Source organism: Brachyistius frenatus, unplaced genomic scaffold, assembly GCF_029030835.1.
Source record: "Brachyistius frenatus isolate BFR_SWC_R1_liver_20210118 unplaced genomic scaffold, ASM2903083v1 Contig_112, whole genome shotgun sequence".
NCBI classification, from domain to species: domain Eukaryota; kingdom Metazoa; phylum Chordata; class Actinopteri; family Embiotocidae; genus Brachyistius; species Brachyistius frenatus.
In genome coordinates, this window is record NW_027210711.1 from 974,374 (window position 1) to 997,500 (window position 23,127).

The window sequence follows — 23,127 nt, forward strand, 5'->3', positions numbered from 1 at the left end:
ACACGCACGCTGCGTTGCGGACGTGTTTGTAGACGTGTACGTTTGAGGCCATAACCTAATTTCGTCTTTTTATTTTTATTGGCGACTAACGGTTGATTCGGTTGCTCTGTAACGTTGAATGTTATTTGAGTGGATGTGTAACCTTATAATTTCCCAGATTACATTTTTTTCACCAAATTTAGAAGTTAATGTGTTTCAGTCGTCGAACAACCACATGAAACTCTCGCGCATTAGCGAGCCGGTTGAAGTCGCGTCTATATTTATGCGCAGCCCCATAATTAATGCAACTCACTGCCGGCTCAGTAAGACGGTCTGAGGATTGAAATCTCATCAATCTGCCGCTGTTCTCTCAAACCGCTCATTTCAGTCGGTCAGTGGTTTGAATAGCAGTCAAACCGTCGTAAGACTGAAGAGCAGCATTTTAATTCTACAGTAAACAATCCAGGATAAACTGGATCAGTTGAGCTTGTTTCTGTTTAACTCCGGGACGGGATCCTCATCTCCGGCTCAGTTTAGAAACTCCGGAGTCTCACATGAGGATTTACACAGCGAGCAGAGCCAGCATAAACATCGGTCGCAGCCTAAAGTGCTTCTGGGTTGAGCTTTACGGCTCTCCTATAAAGTGTTTTTAAAAGGGTTTTAACATAGTAAACATTGTACAGCGAGTGTGCGCAGCTCCGTTCATCAAGCACTCCTCGTCTCACCTTCGCATAAACACCGAAAACATATCTGGCCTAACTGAATAAATACATGCAGCGGAAGAGGAGATTACACGCGCACGTTATATTGAGCCGTAATAACAGCGACGGGTCGGTTCTGCCGTGTCCCCGTTAGTCCCCGTGGAGCCGACCCAGGAGCCGGAGAGCGTGTGCAAGCGGTGGGGGGCCAGTTTGATCAAGCACTACGGTGGCAAACCGGACCCGCAGCAATACGTGCCTCAGTGCGATCGCCACGGACAGTTCAGGTACACACACACACACACACACACACACGCACAGGAAAAGCACAATGGGTTTTTAATGACAAGTTTCTTAAATGAGTGAAATGAATTGTGCGCTCTCAGTCCGGTCCAGTGTTACGGGGAGACCACTTACTGCTGGTGTGTGGACCAGGACGGGCGGGAGGTTCCCGGTACCCGATCACATGACGTCGTCAAGCCTGCGTGTACGAATCTCTCCACCTGTGATCAACATCTTTAGTCTGTTCGTGTGATGGAAATGATGTGTGAAACTATTTTTTTTTTTTTTTTTTTTTTTAATCCATCCAATCCCTCCCCAGGCATCTCCACAGTGACTCCGCCCACCGTGGGTCCATTGCCCCGCCCAGTTGTGACCCCTCCTCCCAACGTCGAGGTCGCGCTGCTGTACGCTCAGGGACAGAAAATAGGAGCGCTGCCGCTCAACGGGACCCGACTGGACGCCAGCCGGTCCAAAACACTGCTGACGCTACATGTAGATGACGCGCGCTCACCTCTTCTGCTTTTGTGGTTCATTCTGGTAACACATCTCATTGTGTGTATATATACGTGTGTGTGTGTGTGTGTGTGTGTGTGTGTGTGTGTGTGTGTGTGTGTGTGTGTCCAGGGCTCTATCGTTGTCGGTATCGCCCACGACTGCAAAGAGAACCAAGTCTATTGGACGGACTTGTCTGCGAGAACAATCAACAGAGCTTCAATGGTGTCTGGAGCCGAGCCCGAGATCCTCATCAACACAAGTGAGATCGCACACGCACACACACACACACACACACACACACACACACACACACACACACACACACACACACACACACGCTTCCGAGTAGAGCTGGTTTGTCGCCACTGATTTCACCTCCGCTCGATACAGACTCTGATTGGGTGTTGTGGGCTGAGGGCAGGTTATGGAAGCTCCTATTGGCTCAGAGAGGTGTCAATCAAACCGGCAGCATCACGCTGTCTGACTCCAGTAAATTAAGAACGCAGATTTTTCTGCGATGGATGTCGTCTCCATGTCTAAATGACCGTTCTCCTCCGCGGTTGTAGATCTCGTCAGTCCCGAGGGCTTGGCGGTGGACGTCAAACGCAGGCTGATGTTCTGGGTGGACTCCACCCCCGACGTCATCGAGAGCGCCAACCTGGACGGCAGTGGGAGGCGGACGCTGTTCGACTCGGACCTGGTCAACCCCCGCGCCATCATCGTGGTTTCTTCCACCGGGTAAACGCTTCTGTTTGGCCTTATTTAAAGGTTGAAGTGGTCAAAAAAAAAAAAAAAGTCTGCATCTACAAACATGTGCAAGTCTCCTCCCTGAGCAAGAAAGACACACACACACACACACACACACACACACACACACACACACACACACACACAATGCACTGTCACACAACTCTCCAGAGGGATTTTACTTTGGAAAAGGGGCACAGATGGTTTACAGTCTTCAACCGCAACCATGAAACTACAACAGCCATGAGTCAACAAGGCCTGGTCCTGATTCATTAGCACGATGCAAATGATGCTCTTAAAGCTCGTTCAGGGCACGCAGACCTGTCGAGTGTGGTCTCTCGTCTGGAGGCCCGCGACCTCAACGTGACCTCATCACTGTGAGACGAGCGGTGCGAGGACGACGGATCGGGTTTGGTTTGTTTTAGGGGTGGAGTTTTAGTGCTGCTGCAGCAAACCGGGCCAAGACAACTGCACAAATTTACTGATGCGATGAATGCTGGACACACACACACACACACACACACACGCGCACACACACACACACACACACACACACACACACACACAACACAAGGTCTCCGTTGGTCCGCTCCCAAAGGAATAACATCTGTTTTTTATCATTGGAGCTAATCACATAATCAACAGTTATATTGTTTGTGTGTGTGTGTGTGTGTTAATGTGGTTGATATAAACGTTTAAACATAGCAGCTATAACCTGAATCATAAAGCTTCACGTTTGTTTCACATTGTCGCTTAGACAGTTTTACGTTTATTTTCTGAGTCTTAGCCAAATATATATATATATATGTATATATAAAATGTTTTTTTTAATTTATTTGTGTGTGTGTGTGTGTGTGTGTGTGTGTCCTGGCAAAAAGCCAAGTCTTAAAGGTAATTACTGCTTCACAGGGGTACACTTATGATTAAACATGTGCTCTGTGATTTCTGAGCCGACACATGTTCCTCTCACAGACACACACATCGTACGCACACGTTATAAAAACACACACACACACACACACACACACGCACGCATACGAACGTCTCAAAACATCTGCCGCCCCCGTACCTCGATCAGATTCATGAGCACATGCTTTGTGTGTGTGTGTGTGTGTGTGTGTGTGTGTGTGTGTGTGTGTGTGTGTGTGTGTGTGTGTGTGTGTGTGTGAGAGCTGATTGCTCATGTGGTGTGTATTACCTGTCGTTCCCGGCGGACTGCCCACATGTACACCATCATCTACAGATGAAAGGGAGCGTGGCGCACGCACGCACACACACACACACACACACACACACACACACACACACACACACACACACACACACACACACACACACACACAATGTCCGTGGTATCGTGGTGCAAAGTTGTGGCTTTTAAAATGTCCGAAACAATAAAATATGAAGTGTTTGTGTGAGTTGGTGCGGTCCACATTGTCCGACGTAAACAGATGGAACATGACTAAAAGATGAGGTCAAAGGTCACGTGTTGCTCAGAGTAACCTGACCATGACCTCATCAGCATGAGACAGCTGGTCCCCTGAGCCCTGTGCTCTTATACCCTCGGCTACTGGTGTGTGTGTGTGTGTGTGTGTGTGGGGGGAGGGGGGGGGGGGGGTGTCCCTCTTGTCTCATTTTACCTGCCAAAACAAGTTGACTTCTATTTGAGATGAAGGTAAACAATCCACCGAGGTAACCGGAGTGTGCGAAGTGGTGTGATTCGTCCGTCCCACGTGTCCCCCCGCAGGTCTCTGTACTGGACCGACTGGAACCGAGAGGCTCCGAAGATCGAGTGCTCGTCGGTGGACGGTCGGAACCGCAAGGTGGTGGTGTCGGACGGGGTCGGGCTGCCGAACGCCCTGACGTACGACACCTCTTCTGGACAGGTCTGCTGGGCCGACGCAGGTAAACGCAAAGGAACTACCCGCAGGGCGACGCCTCATCAGCTGATCCCCCGTTTGATTCTGCAGCCAAATTCTGGGCTGTAATCGGATTTAGAGTCAGCCTGTTGCTCTTTTTGCCCCGGGTTTCGCTTCTCAGGCTACACGCAGGCTGTCATATTTAACTGATGACTATCGGATGATGTTCAGTTCAAATTGATGCTGATGGATCTCCTCCTCCTCCTCCTCCTCCTCCTCCTCCTCCTCCTCTCAGGTACGAAGCGGTTGGAGTGTATATCTCCGGACGGCTCGGGTCGCCGAGTGGTCCACCCGAGCCTCAACTACCCGTTCAGCATGATCTACTACAGGAACCACTTCTTCTACACCGACTGGAGGAGGTCAGCCGTCGGTCAATCGTCCTCCTCCTGTTTTTGTCTTCACCGATCGCTCGTCAATCAGCTGATCAGCACGTCCCCCTCTTTCACAGGGACGGCGTGATCGCGGTGAGCAAAGACAGCAGTCAGTTCACGGACGAATACCTGCCCGACCAGCGCTCTCACCTGTACGGCATCGCCATAGCAACCACCCAGTGTTAACCAGGTGAGACGTGCGTCTCTCTCGCGCGCGCGCGCACACACACACGCACACGCAGTCTGACTTCGAGGCGTTACAGACAGCGAGCTCATTGGTTCGTCTGCAGCGATGTCATCGCATCCCTCGGCTCCCTCCAGATGTCACCCTAATAACCCCCTGAAGGCTGCGTCAACCCTCCAACTTCTCCTCTGCAGGTTTGCAGCCCCCCCCCCCCCCGACGCCGCCTTCAGGCACAGCTCTCAGTGTAGGTCAGACGGGGCCCGCCCCACCCACGGCGGGGTCAGCCCATCGGAAGAGAGCGGCACTGGTATTAATGCGCCTTAAAGACACAAACGACGGTCGAGCTCAATAGCGCAGGTTATAAAATGGCGGCGGTTGTCACCCGCAGCAACCAAAGCTCGTGTTTCATCACCCTGCAGGCCTTAAAGCCGTCCTCGCGCACCGCTCCACCCCTTTTACGCGTGCACACGCTGACCTCACATACGGACCCGAGCAGTGATTACACCGGCTGTCTGCGACCCCTCTTACCTGTGTTTTGCGCGCGTCGTGTTTGATGTGCTGATGTCTGCAGACGGCTTTAAAACGCCTTCAAAGTGCGAAGCCAGCCCCTCTTAAATACGGGATCATCCCCAAAAGCAGCACCTTGGCAGATGTCGCCGTCGGAGCTGCGCACGAGCGTAACGTCGTGTGTGTGTGTGTGTGTGTGTGTGCGTGTTCTGTCATTACGCCGCCGCAGCTCCCGGACGCTTTCATCCCGCCGCCTCTCGCAGGAAAGGAAAACCCCCGAAAAGCCTTTTAACTTCCAGCCGGATCTTTTTTTTTTTTTTTCCTTTTCTTCTTAAAAGGAAGCGGCTCCAGCGCCAAAATGTGGAAAGTGATCAAGGAAGTGTTGTGTTGTGTCGCAGGGGAGCCGCTTAACGACGCCCGGCCGGGGGTCCCTTTTGGTGCTAAAGTTGCGAGGCGACTCGTGGACGACCTTCTCCCAAAGCGTTCGGGGACGACTTCCTGCGGGCCACGTCAAGCACATCCACCTCCACCCTCCCCTCCACCCCCCTCCACCCCTTATCTCACCTTAAAAGATATAACCCAAAGTAAATGTTTTGTACATTTGTTTTATACCTCATTTTTTTTTTACTGTATTTTTTTAAAGCTGTTTTTTTTCCTATCGATTAAAGCTCCGGATGGATGCGAGTTAAGGGTTGTTTTTTTTCCCCTCGCGAAACTTTCTCATAAAGAGTTTGATGAGACGATTTGACGCCTTTTTTTTTTTTTTAGATCCGCGGTGCTAAATATGAAGCAGAGCAGCGGTTCCTTTTTATCGGGAGGAATATTTTGTCGTTTGTCGCCTCCGGTCAAGACGAGCCGTTGGCGCTCGTCAAGCTTCTTTAGCGTGCGAGAGGTCTCCGTCCTCCCGTCAACTCTCGTTAAGAATCGGCTCTTTTCCCGAAAAGTCCCAACGAAACCGGAGAGAAAACTGCACGACGCGACCGGCGAAGGGGTGAATGTAAATTCGCTGGATCGCTGTTTCTGTTGCAACCCGAAACCGTGTTTGTAATCGGATTACTGTAATCGGACTACATAGTTTCAAGAGTCTCCGATCCCCGCCGCTTGCAGTCCGGCCACACTCCTGCCTTCTTCACCTGGACGACACGCCGTTACAACCTTTTTTTTTTTTTTTTTTTTAACCGCTTCTACTTCTCAAATCTTTTCTTTTTTTTTTTTTATAAGATGTGATATTTATAACAATAAAATGTGATTTGGTACTTGACGGGCGTCTCGGAGCTTCTTGTGTGTCCCCCCCCCCCCCCCCCAAACATCAACCACACGAGGAGCCGAAGTGTTCAGCTGGATTTGATATATTTTCCTCCACACAAGCGTCCACGTAAACAGATTCACAATAACCGTTTCTTTCTCTGGAAACAACAGAAACTAATCAAAACCTTCTGTTTGATGACGGCAGACAATTAATTAATTCATCATATCAGCAGATGCGAATGTTTTGCTCGCATTTGCTCTCGATTTTCCCGGATCAAACCGCCCGATCTCGTGCAACGATGGGAAGAAAAAAAAAAAAACAACAACAACACAAACTCATTCACGTCCTTCAAACGACACCCAGAAAAAAAAAAAAAACATTTAAATTAAAAACTCCCGCCGTTCAGTCCCGTCTGCTCCTCCTCGCTCTCATCTGCCCACCTTGCCCAGCCTGTGGTCCGTCTTGGGGTCGGCGATGATGGCCTGGACGGCCACGATGGCCTCGTTGATCTTCGTCTGCAGCTCCCGCAGCTCCTCGATGTGCAGCAGGCGGAGGATCTGCGCCGCTTCGTTCAGAGTCGCGTCTGCAGAGAGACGGCGGCTTTTTGTTTTAAATTGGGACTTTCCTGCGGTTGGGTTTTCGGACACGCCTGCGACCCGCTGCTTCTTTTCTGTTTTACATCGTGATGTCTTAAAAATGAAATAAAAATAAAAAGAAAGCTGCGCTCACCTCCGGTGTCGAAGCCCAAGACGTGCTTGTCTAAAGTGACTGGGATTCCCTGCGGAGGGAAAGAAAACAAACAAGAGTGAGGCTTCATCCGACTTCTTAATTCAACAGCACGCGCCGTAGAAATAAAAGTCGTTCCTGCTGCTCGTCGCGAGCGCCTGCGTCCTCGGCTCACCTCTCTGTTCTGGCTGGCTTTAGCGATGGCTTCTGGAGAAAGTCTCTCCTGGATCAGGATCCGGATGGCCTGGCAGGTCCACATGAACACAGGCACACTCATTAACACCTCACGTGTCTTCTTAATAACTGGAGTTCTGTAAGTAGGACGTTTTTCTACTGCCGTTACTTCACATTAAAAGTCTTTTTAAGTTGGGAAAAAAACATTGGTGGCTTTTATTGGGAAGCAAACGGGAGACTTGAATAAACCATGCCGAGCGGTAGTGTTTGTATACGTCAGTATGTCGGACTGTTGTATTCCCAGTAAAGTTCACAGTTGCGCAAGTTAAAGAGTCGAAGAGGAAACGCGTGACCCCGTCTGACCTTGAGCATGACCAGGTAGTCGTCGTGCCGCTGGATCTTCAGGATGTTGGCCAGAGCCGTAACTCCGGCTTTGAACTCTGGAGAGTCACCTGCAAAACACACGACGCGCGTCCACGTCATTATTCACCCGGGGCAAAGCGATGCGTGCTGGGAAGTGACGTTCAAGGACACCGGCGGCGCTCCTACTCACTGTCGAGGTTGACGAGAGGGTCGATGGCTTTATCGCTGTTACTGGAGGCGGCCAGCGGCTGACAGTTCTTATACTTGTCCACTGAGGAGACACAAAACGCGGAAAGCGATTGGCCCCGTTGACACGGTAACCAGGGAATTGTGAGCAGAGACTGGAAAACGGACAGCACTTTGATGAGCTGCCGGCGTCGCGAAACGCTGTTCCTTTTATAATGTCGCCATCTACTGGTCACCGTCAGTATTTCAACTACCACCTGGAGAGCTGCGGTACCCAAGAGTCTCACCGTGAGGCCTGACAGCCGTATTGACGCTGACCCAAGTTACAAAAAAAAGTTATTTAATTTCATTGAATTAATATCAATAACTTCTGTCTGTAATAAATGTAGTTTGATTTCATTTTTTTTTTATTAGAGACAGAAGTTATTACGGCGAGAGGGAGCTGCTCATGGCGCCTCTTTTTCCTACTAGTGATTTGTTTGCACTGATTAATACACGTGTTGTTTGATTTCTAACCGTGTTGTTGTTCGTATGTCGTCATTTGTAACACGTTGTCTGCATAATTTAGTCGGTGAATTTTAGTTTACGATTTAAAAAACAAAACAAAAAAAACAACTGTTGGTATCTGCAGCGCCGCGGCCCGACTTGACTCGACTCTTTTGCTCCCCGCTTCAGATGGAGCCATCTCATCTGTAAGCTGGTTGTCGTAGCGACGGTGACGTCATCTTCAACGTCTAAACCAATCAGTGGTCTGCAGGGTTTACGCCAAGGATGAAAGGGGTGAAAGGGGTGAAAGTGATCCCCCACCCCAAACAAAGCACCAGGTAAACATCAACAACTTGTGATGGACAGAAAAAAAAACATAAAAGTTGAGTAGTAGTTGTTGTTTTTTTTGTCACAATAATGTGCGTCGCAGTCACAGTTATCCTTTCAAACTTCGCATCTTCTTACCGTTGTCTCCGTATTCATACCGCACAGCCAGGCCCAGTAACCAGTCCACGGCCTCCGGCCTCTCCTGGTCCGCGAACGGACAGTTCACATCCTGCAGGTACTGCACACAGAGAGCCGACGTGAACACAACCACACTAACCCGACCCAACCAGGACACCGAGGTGTCCCTGGTCGACCGCTCACCTGCTGGTAGGCTTTGGGCCAGTCCGAGCTGGGGATGTTCCTCAGGTTGCCTCGGTCCTCGATCTTGTAGTGTCGGATCTTCTGGTCCTCCAGCCACACAATGCAGTTCCTGAACTGGGTCTCATCTGAGCAGCAGGGAGAGGGAGGGATGTGAACATTTAAAAAATAAATAAAAAATAAAAAGAGAAATAAACCTCAGCCTTCTTTGTGGCAGCGGGATTTAATTCACCGTTAAAATGACATTTCAAGCCCCGCAGTTATGTCCTGCTAAACTGCACGTTTTCGAGCAACAGAGTTGAGATCGCGTGCAAAAAATTAAAATGCGCTTTAACTTGAAAACCAACACTTAAGATGTAAACGCGATTTAAAATCCGGCTTCGCCGAATGAAAGAGTGGCGTATCAAAAGGTCGTAAAAGACGCCATCTGAGGTTTCGACCCCGCGAACGCGTTTCTCAACGACGACAAATCACTCAACGAGTGTTTTACGAACGGGAGTCTGGCTGCTCGCCGTCCCCGTACATTTACCAGGGCTACATTAGCTCCACGTTTACCTCAGCGCACCGGTTAAAACCGCTCTTAGCCGAGTTGTTGTTTTTTTCTCTCACCTGTGCAATCAAAATCGTTCGGGTTGTGATAATCCAGAGCAGTCAGTTTCCTCCGAAACATTTCGGCGTGTGTTTAATGTGAAAACCTCTTCTTTTTTTTGGGGTATCTTCAGCTAACAGTCGGCTAACTCGCCTTCTCTTCTCGGCTAGGCTGTCCGCGCTTGGCACGGCGCATGCGCAAACGTGGCACCCTAAAACTTCCGCTTGGGACTCTCAAAAATAAAATACTTCTCTTCCTGACCACTACACGGAGAGTAAATACATCGCCGACGTCTTAATACTGGTCCTGCACCACCTCCGTTTCTTGACTTTAATTACACCTTATATTTGTACTAAATTCAGCGTTTAAAATCAATTGTAATTGAATGATATACTATAGTCACAATTTACTGCACGGGTGTCGTTTCCACAAACTTTTAATCTGAAACGCGGCCGAGGCGCCTCCAAGAATTTGGGGCTCTTCATGTTTCGGTGGGATTCGGACCAATGTAAAACTCTGCGCGACACAGGAAGAGGCCGAGACTTTTGTGAAGAAAAAAAAAAGGGCAACTTTATTACACGTCACATTTTATAAAATGGAGCAAAAACCATCAAAGATGATGTCGGAGAAAACACAAGAAGAGATTCGTAACTGCGGGTTCGTGTGGGCACGTTGCTGCTGCTGCTGCTGCGTGCGTGCGTTTTCAAAACGGCCTCATGCGCGGGTTAAGCGGCGGGGCTCTGTTGGGCGGCGTGATGGCGATGTCCAGATAGTCTCCGATCTGGAAGCGCTGAGACTGCAACGTCATGGAGTCATCTGCGCCCTTCCTGCCGGACACGGTGCTGCCGATGTCTTTCAACCTGCAAGCGGGAGGGAGGTCGGTTGTTGTACGTTTCTACGTATGCGTGCGAAATTCGGCGGGCCGTTTGAGCTGGATGGATTTAACCGGCGCCGTTTGTAGTGCGACACCGACCTGTACATCTTTCCTCTGGGATCGGGGTAGACGATAGCAAAGCTGAAGTGGGTCCCCTTTTTCCTGGCCTCCGGATACACTTCCTTCACCAGGCTGGTGAGTTCCTTCAGAGTCGCATCCATCCTGAAACACGGAAGGAGAAGAAGAAGAAGAAGAAAAAAAAAAAGAGCTTCGGTGTCCGGGTCTACGTCCGTGAGCTGTCTTTTCGACACCGACGGGAGCTGGACGGACACACGCCGTCCCGGCAAAGACATAGTGACATGCTTGTAAATCTTACCACGTGTATATTTGCAGTTCGCTGGAGGGAACGTTGCCCCGAGCAAATTCATCTACTCTGTGGTGTCGGCCGTTGTTGGTGGTGAATACTCGCAGCAGGAGAGGGCAGGTCTGCAGTAAAAAAAAATTAAAAAAAAAAACAAATAAAAATAACATGCAAGTACATTTAGAGCACATTAAATCTCTGAGGAAACATATGTGATTACGTCGTGCAGGTTACTCGTTTTATTTTGAAGGTTTTCCCGCCGGAATACACTGTCCGAGTTAACCACTACGTCACACTGCCATCTCGTGGCCACTTCGAAGAACAACATGTCTGTCGCCGCTATGCAGGTACGATAGACGTTAACACTTGTTTCACGACAGGTACTCTGTGATGACGCTGATTAATAGTAATACTAGCAGTATACTACGTTATAGTTATAGTTACAAACGTAATAACTTTTTGTTTTCTTGCTGGTTTTTTTTTTTGGTTTGTTTTGCACCCCCAAAACAACGGAGGCGGTGGTTACATCACAAACAATTAAGTCTAATTATTACAATTAGTAATTATTACGAAGTCACGAGTTACGTGACACCGGAAAGCAAAACAATTTCCCGCTGAAATGACACAAAAAAAAAAAAAAAAGCTTCGTCGGCACATCTTGAGGTGAGATAAAAATATATATTTTATTTTTGTTGTTGTTGTGGCTCGGAATCGTTTTGCGTTGCCGAATTGAGCCGAACTAGTCCGGGTTTCCACGGAGACCATTTGCAACAATAACTATTAAAAAAAAAAACACACCAAAAAACAACATTAATAATAGTATTAATAAACTTTATTTGTACAGCACCTTTCACACGGGAACTGCAACTCAAGGTGCTTTACGGCAAGATAATTACATGCAGTATTTGACATAAAAACAGATATAAAGGAACATTTAAAAATATAATAAATAGATAAAAGTATAATAGGACGCAGTGTAAACAACACTATGGCTATAAACTAATATGGGTTGATTAGCACGAGCACGCTGCTATTTACGTCACTACTTTTTTTTTTTTTTTTTTTTTTTTATCTGCTAATTATTCGAGAAGTCAACAAAGAGGAATTTTTAAATAAAATAAAAAGCTGCGTTAGGTGTGTTTTAAGTTGTTTTTTTTAAGACTTTTTTTTTTTAAAGACTTTGACAGGCTCGTTCAAACCGCTCGCGAGCAGGTTAGCTCGGCGCTCGCGAGCAGGTAAACAAGCTGGCCAGAAAAATCCCGCCGCTTTTCTTTTTTCCTTCACCTTTTCCCGGTCGATGGGCTTCTCCGGCTCCTTCTTTATTTCCTCCTGTGTGATCCGCGACTCGAGAGCCATTTCTTATTTCTCACCGAGGTACTCGTTGCAAGTCGGGTTAGCGGCTTTCTGCCTCCTCGCTCGGGTACTTTAGCTGCAGCGACGGGAAAGCGGGACGGCTTCCGCTTCCGGGGTCGTGAGAGGCGCGTTCGTCGAAAGGTGCGCTACCGCCACCTGCTGTTTAGGAGTGTGGGCCGGTAACGCCACCCATCCTCTTAGGAAAGAACAAAAACTATACAAACAAATGCAACCTTTTTATGGTTCATTTTGAATTTAATCGTCACGTGACTCGTGTATTTTAGTGAGTGGCTCAATCTGAGTGGTTACTGTGTGTAAAAAAAGGATTCATCCCATTGAAATCGGTGTTATTAGTAAAGGCAGAATGGATTTTATAGGTCGATTAATTTCAGATCTGTTAAGAGTGCTGTTTGTGTAAATCCAATAAAGCTGCAGCTAATGATGATTTTCATGACCTCTGCACACAGACATGAGGCGGCAGGATGAACAGCAGAAAGTCCTGAGGCAGAGAGGGAGCCGTCGGAGGAAATGGCGACACTTATTCCCGATGCATATCGGTGAATGGATATCAGTGTCAGGGCCGGACTCAAAGAGCCTCTGTTTGATCTTCGAGGGGAAACGGAGGCGGCAGGGTTGTTGCAAGCATCTGCAGAAGATTGAAATAACTTGCTTTCTTTCGTTGCATTTAGCACGCATTCATTTTTAAAGCATAATTTGAGCTTTGATCAGGATGTGAGCGGAGCAACAGATGATGTCCGACGTGCACATCCCCGGCAACGAGAAACCTGATCCGGGACCGGTCGGCCAAGTCCACCTCCGCAACTCAGTCACATGCTGCTTTCTCCCCCTCACTCATCACACTTGGCTACGGGTGTGTGTGTGTGTGTGTGTGTGTGTGTGTGTGTAGTTTCCCGGGCAACATACAGTACACGTGAGCGTCGTACGGTGTGTGTCAGTACAGTATGTGTGTGTACAGTGTGCGGTTGTTTGTGTGTGTCCTTCACAGTGCCCCCCTCTGTTCTCCTGCTGGCTGATCGGGGACCAGGAGCTACTCTAACAATCACCTCTCTCTCTCTCTCTTTCTCCCCACTCATTCACTTTGTGTGACCCCCCCCCTCCCACCCCCACCCCCCCTCTCCCCTCATCACCACAGGATGGATGCACAATCCTGCAGCCTCTGTTTGCCCTCCGTCGCGGCCCCAAAGATCAAACAGAGGCTCTTTGAGTCCGGCCCTGACACTGATATCCATTCACCGATATGCATCGGGAATAAGTGTCGCTGTTATTTCCCCTAATGACTCCATTACAATCACTGACGCCCCCCTCCCCCCCCCCCCCACCGCCTCTCCGTCTCAGCACTTTCTGCTCTCTGAGATCACTGCCGCTCATTCTGCAGCCTCATGTTCATGTGCAGAGGAGAAAGTAAACACGGTGCGTGCGATGCAGCATGGAAACTAATAGAAAGATGTAATCAAATGGCATAATCAAGATTCTTATTACCGTTCACGGGACACCTGAAACCTTTACATCCTTCGTTTACATCAGAACATGCAGATTGTGTTCGAGCCGCCTTACAAGGAAGTTGTTGTTGTGGTTTTTTTTTTTTTTTTTTTTTACTCCCACACTTGAACAAACTGTGGGAAAAGCTCACGAGTCGCCGCCATTAGCGACACAGAGCTGTTCTGTCCTGCAAGGCCGGCTGCTGCCAAGTGAAGACTCACAGTGACCCTCCACCTGTGTCCAGTTACAGTCACGGAGACATCACACACACACACACACACACACACACACACACACACACACACACACACACACACACACACACACACACACACACACAATTCTGCTGTTGTGTAACGTCTTGTTTTGATTCCGAAGGGAGATTTCAAGAGGAAGAAAAAACTAACTTTACTCATATCCATCCTGTAAACTCATATCTAATTGCAAATAGACAACAACAACAACAAAAATCAAAAAAAAATCAAACGTTGAAACAGAAATGTTATTATTTTATGAAAAATATAGGCCCCTTTTTTAATTTGATGCCAGCAACATCTCTCAAAAAAGGTCAAACTTTTGAGTCCCAAACTTTACCTCCCTGCAGTAACACTTTAATACATCTGTAGATATAATTTCCTGCGTACTTGAGCTGCTTTCATCATTTAAAGAAGTGTTTTGTCCGTGACCGTACGCTTGAATTGTGCTTTATTACTGCTGTCTGTGAGTAGAAATCAAATGTACTTTTTCCACGTTTGCGTTGCTTCTTCCTCCAAAACGTCACGACAGCTTTGCCACTTTTGCGGCTTTATTTTGAAACTCCTCACAGGAAGTCGTCGTGTTTTGACTCCCGGCTGGCTTCACACTCGGAGACGCATCTTTGATTTCATGCAGAAGAAGCTGCAGGTTTGTGTTTAGTTCAGTTTCTCCCAACTCGTGTGACTTTGAATCTGACACTGCTGATGTAACAACAAGCTGTTTGTTTGTTTGTTTGTTTGTTTTTCATGGCGGGAAGGACCATGTGGAGTATTTTCTGGCAAACTACCTGACACCCAGACACAAGGTAAGAAAACCACTTTATGTTTTTAATAATAGGAACAAATATTTAAAGCCTAAATCAGTCATCATTCAAATACATTTCTGAAAATATAAAATGTTTAACTTTTTCTAAACGCAGCTTTTTTTTCTCACTTGTAAACAAGTGTATTTATGTTTTTAGCATTCACATCTGAGACGTCCTGTCAGTGCAGTCGTTTATAAATCGGCGCGGATCACGTCGATAACCAGTGAATGAATAAAATCAATCGGAGTGTGAATGAGAGTCAGAGTGGCTCTGGACAACGCGTCCAGTGTGTGCGTGTTCGGAGTGGGCTCGGCTCAGGACGGTCCACAGTGGGCGGGGAGCTTCATCGGTTTACATGAATGCTGGCGCTGGGCCGCTGCTCCTCCTCCTCCTCTTCCTCCTCACCGTCATTCCTTTTCATCCGCGGTCAAACTTCCCCTTTGTTTCGCCGCTTTCATCTTCCGCCGCTGACTTCTTCCGAAATGTCCGACGTCTGTGTACAATAGGTGGGGTGGGGTGGGGGTGGGGGGGGGAGAAAAGAAATACACTTATACATTTATTTCTCAGACGTTCTCACGTTAAAAAGATTTGAATTAGAAAAATTTTCAAGTTGGAAAAAAAACAAGTGTGTCTTCACGTCCCCCTGGTCTCCGTCTGTCCCCCAGGATGTCGTGGCCCGCTCTGTACGCCCAGCTGGTCGCGGCCAACCGCCACTCCACCAGCCTGGGTAAGATCTGGCTCTCCGTGCTCTTCATCTTCCGGGTCATGGTGCTGGTCGTCGCCGCGGAGAGCGTCTGGGGCGACGAGCAGTCCGACTTCACCTGCAACACTCTGCAGGTAGGGAGCCGGGTCTCTGGCGTCACACGTCGCCCGGGCAACGTAACGGGACGTCACAGCGCATTGACAGATTAGTCGTCGGCAGGATTGGATGAGAGAAAAGCTCAAAGTAAATGACTTGTTCGTTAACGGTCGCAGTATATTAGCCTGTTGTTAGAGGGAGGCCGAGGTGACCTTTGACCTCCTCCTGACCCCACAGTTCAACTTTGATATTATCGTCGTCGTGACGACCCGGGTGTTTGTTTGTTTGTAGCCCGGCTGTGAGAACGTCTGCTACGACCAGTTCTTCCCCGTGTCCCACATCCGTCTCTGGTGTCTCCAGCTGGTCTTCGTCTCCACGCCGACGCTGCTGGTCGCCATGCACGTGGCCTATCGAAACCACAGGGAGAAGAAGAGGCTCCTGCAGGTGTGTGTGTGTGTGTGTGTGTGTGTGTGTGTGTGTGTGTGTGTGTGTGTGTGTGTGTGTGTGTGTGTGTGTGTGTGTGCGCTGTTTAATTTGTATTAATGTAAAGTCATCGTGATGAGATGACAAACTGCTGTATCACGTTATGTGAAATGATGTCATCGATGGCATCCCGTGTGTCATACATCATACGTCGTGTGTCACGTCCCTCGTCGCGTCTTGTCATGTTATATTGACATTATGTCATATTCATGTGTCGTGTCAGTTGTTGTTGTTTTTCTTTTACCTTGTTTTGTTTTGTTTGCGTCTCTCACGGTTTGTGCCTTTGACTTGCTTTGTATTTTTTCCTGTCACGTCTCGGTGCGGGACAGAGTTCGGGCAGAGCCGGTTTCCTCGGCAACAAGAGCCAGGAGGAGGAGCTAGAGACTCTCAAGAAGCGGAGACTCCCGATAGCCGGCGCCCTCTGGTGGACGTACACCTGCAGCCTGGTGTTCAGGCTGCTGTTTGAAGGAGGATTCTTGTAAGATTTTCTTTCAGTCTGTTACACAGGTTCAATAGAAGAACCCAGTACACAGTGTGTGTGTGTGTGTGTGTGTGTGTGTGTGTGTGTGCGTGTGTGTCTCTGCAGGTACGCCCTGTACGTGGTGTACGACGGTTTCGAGATGCCGCGGCTGGTGCAGTGCGACCAGTGGCCGTGTCCCAACCTGGTGGACTGCTTCATCTCCCGCCCCACGGAGAAAACCATCTTCACCGTCTTCATGGCCACCGCCTCCTCCATCTGCATGGTCCTCAACATGGCCGAGCTGGCCTATCTTGTCGCCAAGGCCGTCACTAGGTAGAGGTTATTAATCAGTCAGAGAGTCAGGTGATTAACCAACCGATTCATTTATGAATTATTTGTCCGTTTTCGTCAGAGTCGTGTACGTCCTCGAGTCTCCGAGCGGCTCACGCGAACGTAAATGTGTTAAAACCTCTTAAAATCCATTAATCAAACTACACAAACCTTCTTTTTTTTTTTTTTTCTTTCTTTCTTTCTTTCCCAGGAGTCTCTGTGGTCAGAAGACGAGGAAACAATGCAGGAGAACGCGAAATAAGACGAACCAGACGACGCTCGTCTCGACTTGAGAGGAAACGGCAACGGGACGGTTGAAGCAGAGGAAAGTCATTTTACAGACATTAAAGCACATTAAAGCTGCGTAATTACATGTGAAGGACCCAGAAGTGTAAATACAAACATCTTTCATGAAACCCTGGTAGTTGTAATGTAACATTTTGAGGGGTGGAGAGGATGTAAACAACTTTAAAACTGTATTTTTACATTGTACTGTTTGAGAATTGTCAATAATTTGTTAAAAAAACAACAACAACAACAACAAATGTAACTTTTGTCGATAGTACAGTTGTTTACTGAGATAAGACAACATTTCATGTAAAAACAGATAGTTCGGACAGTAAACACATACGCAGAGGGGGATTCATTGAATAACGATTCACTGAATATAAATGCACTCACAGTTTCTCACTTTACTTTCACAAATAAAATTTCATCTTGTCTTAATTTTGATTCGTCTGGTTGTTTTGTTTAATATTAATATGAACAGATGCACCATTTAAGTCAATATTTACTTGAATATATCGTCTTTGGGTTCATTTTGATTGCGAAACATACAAAATTACAAGAGAGGATGTATATTCTGTTCACGGTGTCTTCAACTACAATGCTCTTTACGAAGATATGACCTCAAGTATGTGTAGTTATGATGTATATGTCTTTTATATATGTGAAACTAAAAGCAGGAAGTTGAAGGATTAATCACTGAATTCAATGAAGAGGTTATGTGTTCATTCCCTTCACACTATTGTGTCTTTTCTCTTTTTATATGAAGGATTTATGAAGCACTCTTTATATATGTATATAAATACTGTATATATATATATTTAGATACAGACTGCTGTTATATAGACACAAGGTGCTTTTGACATAAGTGATGAGAGGAACAAAATATATTTTCATTTACTACAGATGCACGGAGCGATGGACCGGTTGCGTGTACTCTGTCGCCCTCTACTGGTGAGCAGCGGTACCGCAGCAGATGTGGGCGCGCTTCCTCCTCAGTCAGAGGGACTCAACGAGGTAAAGCCATCCCATAACAAGTAACCATGGTGAAATAACTTGTAATGAGAAATCTTTATTTGGAGCAACGAGTCAACGAGATTCTTAGAAAGTAGGGTGCAATTAATTAGTTGGTTTCTTTTCTTTTTTTCCTTTTCTATTTAAAGAAAAAACTACGATTTATTTAGGAATAAATTGTAAAAGACGTGTTCATTTTTATACAACACGATATTTTTTTTTTTTTCCACATTTGTATTTCACTATATGCCATGTTTTTTTTGTTTGTTGTTGACACATGTTTCATAATTTCCAGTAAGACTTTACAACAAACGGCTGTTATAAGGCTACCGAAATATATAGGCTAGGTTGTCAGTAGCTGCAGCTTCCACCGCACAGAAAGACAGGAAACACAGTTATTTCTATTCGTAGCAGCTACACAATCATTTTAATGGTTAAAAAAAACAAGACATTTTATCTTTCTTTCTTTTTTTTCTAAACGGGTTTAAAGTGTTTTACGGCTGGTTTGTCAGGAATGTGACGGTTGAGTCTCCACACATACTCCTCCCCACCACCGTCCCCCCCGGGGGGGGGGGGAGGGGGGACCACTGTGTGACAGTGGCGGATGGCCTTGGCCACGCGGGACGCAGCCACTGCGCTTCGCGGGACAGGTTCCACACGCGCCCTTTTTTTTTTTTTTTTTTTTTTTTTTTTTTAACTCTCTCCTCTCTCTCTCTCTCTCTGTAACCCTGTAATTCTCTCTCTGTGTCTCTCTCCCTCACCCCCCCCCCGACCCCCCCCCCCCCACACTTTCCTCTCCCAACGACCTCACCTACTCCTCTCCCGGTTGCCTCGAGCCCACCCGTGGGACTAAAAAGAAAGAAGAAGAAGAGGAAGAAGTGGGAGAAGAAGCGCACCGCCGCGAGGGAGACGTGTTTCCAAAGGGGAGAGGTAAGCAGGTGGATGCTGGAGGGATGCCGTTGGCTGAAGTGGGAGGGAAGAGGAGGGATTATCATCCTTCCACCTGCTGGATTATCGGCACCTCTCGTGCTGCGTTCACTTCCCTGTGGGAAAGACGGGCAGACAGGAGGCCACTAATACTCACTAAGAAAGCACGGAGTTGGGGAACTTTTGAAATGAATGCGGTTTAGTGATTATTTATTTTAATCACTGCCAACGGACAAAGAAATACAATGCTCGTCCCCGCTATTGTCAAGATATTGTCTTAAAGAGGCGGCTCGTGAAGGTGTAGAGCAATTTTGTATTTCATCCAGACGAGTTGTTATCTCACAGTTTGCAATTTGGAGCATTTCTTTTTAACTGAAAACATTCATGTTAATTCAGGGGAAGATTTGTGCTTTATTGTTGATGTAGTTGTTTAATATTAACAGAATATTTCTATAACAGGTTGTTTTTTTTTCTGCTTCTTGAAATTCTAATGTTTCTCATGTTGTTGATAATGGAAGTGAAATTAATGAAAAATATTTTGCATGTTCCTTATTTCATGCCGTTACATTTAATGCATCGTGTTTCCTCCTTGTTAACGCAGCTGACATTTCCTTCTTTTACACTGCTGTACCTCTGCGCGCATGTATGAATCTTTATTTACATGTATGCTGCTGGACACCGTTATTTACTTGTTAATATTTGCTCATTTCCAGCACTTGAATGCACCTTTCTGTACTTATTTATTCACTTTTACATTCATTTTTCAAACCTGAGCTCTCCATGTAAATTCGTGCATCAATTTTTATACATCACCTTCACAGACTTTATGCACTTTTCCACTCTTTTTTTTTTTTTTTTTCCCCAAGTCTTTGTGTATTATTCCTTCGTGTTTACACGCGTGGAGTATTGTAACTATCTCCTAGCGTGTGTGGCAGCACGTAACCACGAGAGCCGCCTTTCATTGTGGCCGCCCGCATATCTTTAAAAAGGCTTCTGGGTGCACACGGCGGGCCAGGAGTTAACCGTTTGGGCCGCTCCGGCACAAAGGCCTCTGATCCATCGAAAAGCACACAGCGGCCGGTACAATGTCCATCTGGCAGCTTCTCCATTGTCTGCGCTGACAGTTGGTATTTCATCACGTCAACACATCATGTACATGTACACACGCCGCCGGTGGACCGGCGGACACGCAGACGGTTAATTTGGCCTCGTTTTGTTTTGTTTTGTTTGCTGCGATTCAGATGGAGGATTTCAGACAAGTTAAAAACATGTGGAGTTGGATTTTCTTTTTAAACTTTTATTGTTTTGCGCAGCCGTGTTTAATGACACAGTTTAATTACGAGTAATATTTCCTTTCAGTCGGCTGAGTTCCTTCTAATATTCAGAAAGAAGTGTTGGCTTACGTTTAAGATGAAAAGTGAATCACTGTGTCCCGAGGTGGCTTCACTCAGGAGTTATGAACACTACTGTAACTCTGTGTGTGTGTGTGTGTGTGTGTGTGTGTGTGCGTGCGTGCGTGTGTTCATATCAGTGAAATCGCAGGCAAACATTTGCCCGCCTCAGCATTCCTGGGATGTGATGAGTCCAGCATTCGACCTGTTATCCACTCATTCACTTCCCACAGATGGCCAACCATTGTCCACGGGTCGGCCATGGACACACACGCACACACACACATGCGCACACACACACACACACACTGATGCCCACAAGTACATGCACCTCTGTAGGGGACGTGGCAATAAATGTGCAAAAACAGGCATGTATGTACAGATTTACCCCCGCATGCATACAGATGTAAGTGAAAGGATGCAGTTTTACTCATTATTGATCACGGATTAATTATCCGTCACGCAGTGCCGTCAGGGGGCTCTCTGATTGGTCCCAAACACAAACAGACTCGTACAAATGGTCATCGGGAGTTCAAAACAAGTCCTTGAACACACCGCGTGGCCCCTGCAGAGTCCCGATCTCGTCCCCATCGTGGTAATCAGTGAGACGGCCTGAGTTCCGCATCGCTTCCACTATAAAAAAATGTCGTGCTTTGGTGGTTTAAACGTACTAAAAGTCAACATATCGAAAATGAGTCAATATTAGTATTGCCTTTAAAAATCCAGCTTTTCATTTTGTGTTATTTGTGTTTGAAAGCCATCTTTAAATGTGATGAGAGTCTTCTGTGTCCCCCTTCCAGGTAGAGTTTTTCTTCTGATCTCCGGTCGATGGATTTATCACCGACAACACAACAATATCTTAGTAAGTTCGGCTTTCCTTCTTTTTATTACGACACAATCTAAACTCCATCTCGTGCTCTTCTTCTTTCTCTGGTGTGATTATTATGCCCGTTGTGCTCAGATTGGGAGGAACGCTCCTCCCTCTAACGGTTCAGGCAGCTGCCTTGTTTGATTGAATTCATACGGATACAATACAACACAGGTTTCTGTTTATAATTTATTATTGCCGGATGACGATTAAAGCTCCAAAGATTCCAACAATTTTACTCCCAAACTGGAGCTATATTTACATCCATAACTTTAGTAAGTTTTTATATAATAGATAACGTGATTTTGAGAGCTGGTATTGATATTTTATCGTGATATCGTGATGTGGTGTAACTGTTGACTTTTCCTGGTTTTAAAGGCTCCGTTAAAGTTAAAAAAAAAAGACATAGAAAACCTGAATTTTTTTTTTTCCCGGTTCAGAAATAGTCCAAACATACGTGTCTTTTCTGTCCTTGAAAATCTGTTCGGCAGCTTTTTCTGCTTGTCCTCAGTCAAACAGTTCTTCTGCGGCTCCCCTCCTGTACCTCCCGAGTTGTTCACTGTCGTCTCTCTCGCTCTCTCCAGGCTAGAAAACCGAGTGAAGCATGGGTGACTGGAGCTTTCTGGGGCGGCTGCTGGAGAATGCTCAAGAACACTCCACTGTGATTGGAAAGGTGACTGACCAGTGATATCATGTGTTTATTTCCTTCCTGGCGCTCAGGTGATGTTCACGTTTGCCTCAATTCCTACTTCCGTGGTATTTTTGATAGATTAAGATTGGCTTTAGAAAGTGTCTTAAAGTGCAATACCGCCGAGGGCCACTAGGGGACCGGCAAAAAAAAAAAAATTGCTTTGGCATCAATAGACTCCCATTCAACTTCTCTCGTGAAAAGAGTCAATACATTTTTTTGCACAAGTCGTTATGATGTCGTTGGGTAAATTTGGGGAGGTGCCTGGTTTGACTGACATGCCTGTGGTGCAGCCATGTTTCCCGTATAGCTTCTTTAGTTAAACCCGCCCCCTAGCTCCTCCCCAGCCCGTCCTAATACGGTCATTTCTCACTCCGAAAACCCAAAACAGCTGAAACACTGAACTCCAGGCTTCGAAACGGAAGCTGCGTACCAACGGGTGACGTTATGGTTGGTTACCAGCTCGGACGCTTTAATTTGACTAAAAGGGAGACCGATGACTCTGTTCGAGAAACGTCATAAAATCCAGCTCCCTACGTAGATTAGTTTCCAGCGCCTCTGACGTGACCCGGCTCGTCAGACGTTCGACCGTCTCCTTCTCCGCTAACTCTGCCCTGTCCCTCCGTCCTCCCTCCACCAGGTTTGGCTGACCGTCCTCTTCATCTTCCGCATCCTGGTGCTGGGCGCGGCGGCCGAAGAGGTCTGGGGCGACGAGCAGTCCGACTTCACCTGTAACACGCAGCAGCCCGGTTGCGAGAACGTCTGCTACGACGAGGCCTTCCCCATCTCCCACATCCGCTTCTGGGTGCTGCAGATCATCTTCGTCTCCACGCCGACCCTCATCTACCTGGGCCACGTGCTCCACATCGTCCGCATGGAGGAGAAGAGGAGGGAGCGGGAGGAGGATCTCCGGAAGGCGGCGCGGCACCAGGAGGACCACGACCCCCTCTATCACAACGGCGTCGGCGACGGAGGAGGAGGAGGAGGAGGAGGAGGCGGGAAAAAGGTGAAACCGCCGATCCGCGACGAGCACGGGAAGATCCGGATCCGCGGGGCGCTGCTGAGGACCTACATCTTCAACATCATCTTCAAGACTCTGTTTGAGGTGGGCTTCATCCTGGGACAGTACTTCCT

The 23,127-nt window shown here is 47.3% G+C and overlaps 5 protein-coding genes across 10 annotated transcripts in view; 3 read left to right on the top strand and 2 right to left on the bottom strand.

Annotated features, from left to right (window-relative positions):
* Positions 1–5,582, top strand: part of nid2a (nidogen 2a (osteonidogen)) — a 34,255-nt gene extending 28,673 nt beyond the window's left edge. For 4 of the 5 annotated variants that reach the window (XM_069712731.1, XM_069712735.1, XM_069712733.1 and 1 more), the window contains 8 exons: positions 835–964; positions 1,064–1,164; positions 1,279–1,451; positions 1,584–1,713; positions 2,021–2,192; positions 3,949–4,106; positions 4,356–4,479; positions 4,569–4,712. In XM_069712731.1, coding sequence (XP_069568832.1) covers positions 835–964; positions 1,064–1,164; positions 1,279–1,451; positions 1,584–1,713; positions 2,021–2,192; positions 3,949–4,106; positions 4,356–4,479; positions 4,569–4,677 — 1,097 coding nt within the window. In that variant the 3' untranslated portion in view covers positions 4,678–4,712. Of the gene's footprint in view, positions 1–834; positions 965–1,063; positions 1,165–1,278; positions 1,452–1,583; positions 1,714–2,020; positions 2,193–3,948; positions 4,107–4,355; positions 4,480–4,568; positions 4,713–5,520 lie in introns of those variants that run through there. The other variant, XM_069712732.1, reaches the window with a different exon arrangement.
* Positions 5,583–6,752: 1,170 nt separating this feature from the next.
* Positions 6,753–9,784, bottom strand: rtraf (RNA transcription, translation and transport factor). Its single transcript, XM_069712744.1, has 8 exons — positions 9,621–9,784; positions 9,015–9,139; positions 8,832–8,931; positions 7,885–7,965; positions 7,695–7,783; positions 7,333–7,401; positions 7,161–7,209; positions 6,753–7,014 (listed from the first exon to the last, which is right to left on the bottom strand). Exons 1-8 carry the CDS (start codon positions 9,679–9,681, stop codon positions 6,860–6,862), a joined length of 729 nt encoding a protein of 242 aa, XP_069568845.1. The 5' UTR covers positions 9,682–9,784; the 3' UTR covers positions 6,753–6,859.
* Positions 9,785–10,152: 368 nt separating this feature from the next.
* On the bottom strand, positions 10,153–12,288 carry sap18 (Sin3A-associated protein). The gene is made up of 4 exons (XM_069712728.1): positions 12,120–12,288; positions 10,851–10,960; positions 10,574–10,696; positions 10,153–10,460 (listed from the first exon to the last, which is right to left on the bottom strand). The coding sequence occupies exons 1-4, from the start codon at positions 12,189–12,191 to the stop codon at positions 10,304–10,306; spliced, it is 462 nt and encodes a 153-aa protein (XP_069568829.1). The 5' UTR covers positions 12,192–12,288; the 3' UTR covers positions 10,153–10,303.
* LOC138629206 (gap junction beta-6 protein-like) lies at positions 11,030–17,536 on the top strand. Of its 2 annotated transcripts, none has more exons than XM_069712727.1 (8): positions 11,030–11,182; positions 14,515–14,591; positions 14,701–14,748; positions 15,414–15,585; positions 15,839–15,991; positions 16,360–16,508; positions 16,617–16,853; positions 17,032–17,117. In XM_069712727.1, the coding sequence occupies exons 4-7, from the start codon at positions 15,415–15,417 to the stop codon at positions 16,825–16,827; spliced, it is 684 nt and encodes a 227-aa protein (XP_069568828.1). In that variant the 5' UTR covers positions 11,030–11,182; positions 14,515–14,591; positions 14,701–14,748; position 15,414; the 3' UTR covers positions 16,828–16,853; positions 17,032–17,117. The 2 variants fall into 2 exon arrangements, with proteins under 2 accessions (XP_069568828.1, XP_069568826.1); XM_069712725.1 differs by lacking the exon at positions 11,030–11,182 and adding an exon at positions 12,776–13,059 and having other exon boundaries at positions 16,617–16,823; positions 17,032–17,536.
* Positions 17,537–18,918: 1,382 nt separating this feature from the next.
* The window catches only part of LOC138629198 (gap junction alpha-3 protein-like), a 6,626-nt gene continuing 2,417 nt past the window's right edge, over positions 18,919–23,127 (top strand). Inside the window, exons 1-4 of the mRNA XM_069712718.1 lie at positions 18,919–19,049; positions 21,238–21,299; positions 21,890–21,978; positions 22,634–23,127. The exon at positions 22,634–23,127 is cut by the window's right edge and continues 78 nt beyond it. Coding sequence (XP_069568819.1) covers positions 21,910–21,978; positions 22,634–23,127 — 563 coding nt within the window. The 5' untranslated portion in view covers positions 18,919–19,049; positions 21,238–21,299; positions 21,890–21,909. The remainder of the gene's footprint in view (positions 19,050–21,237; positions 21,300–21,889; positions 21,979–22,633) is intronic.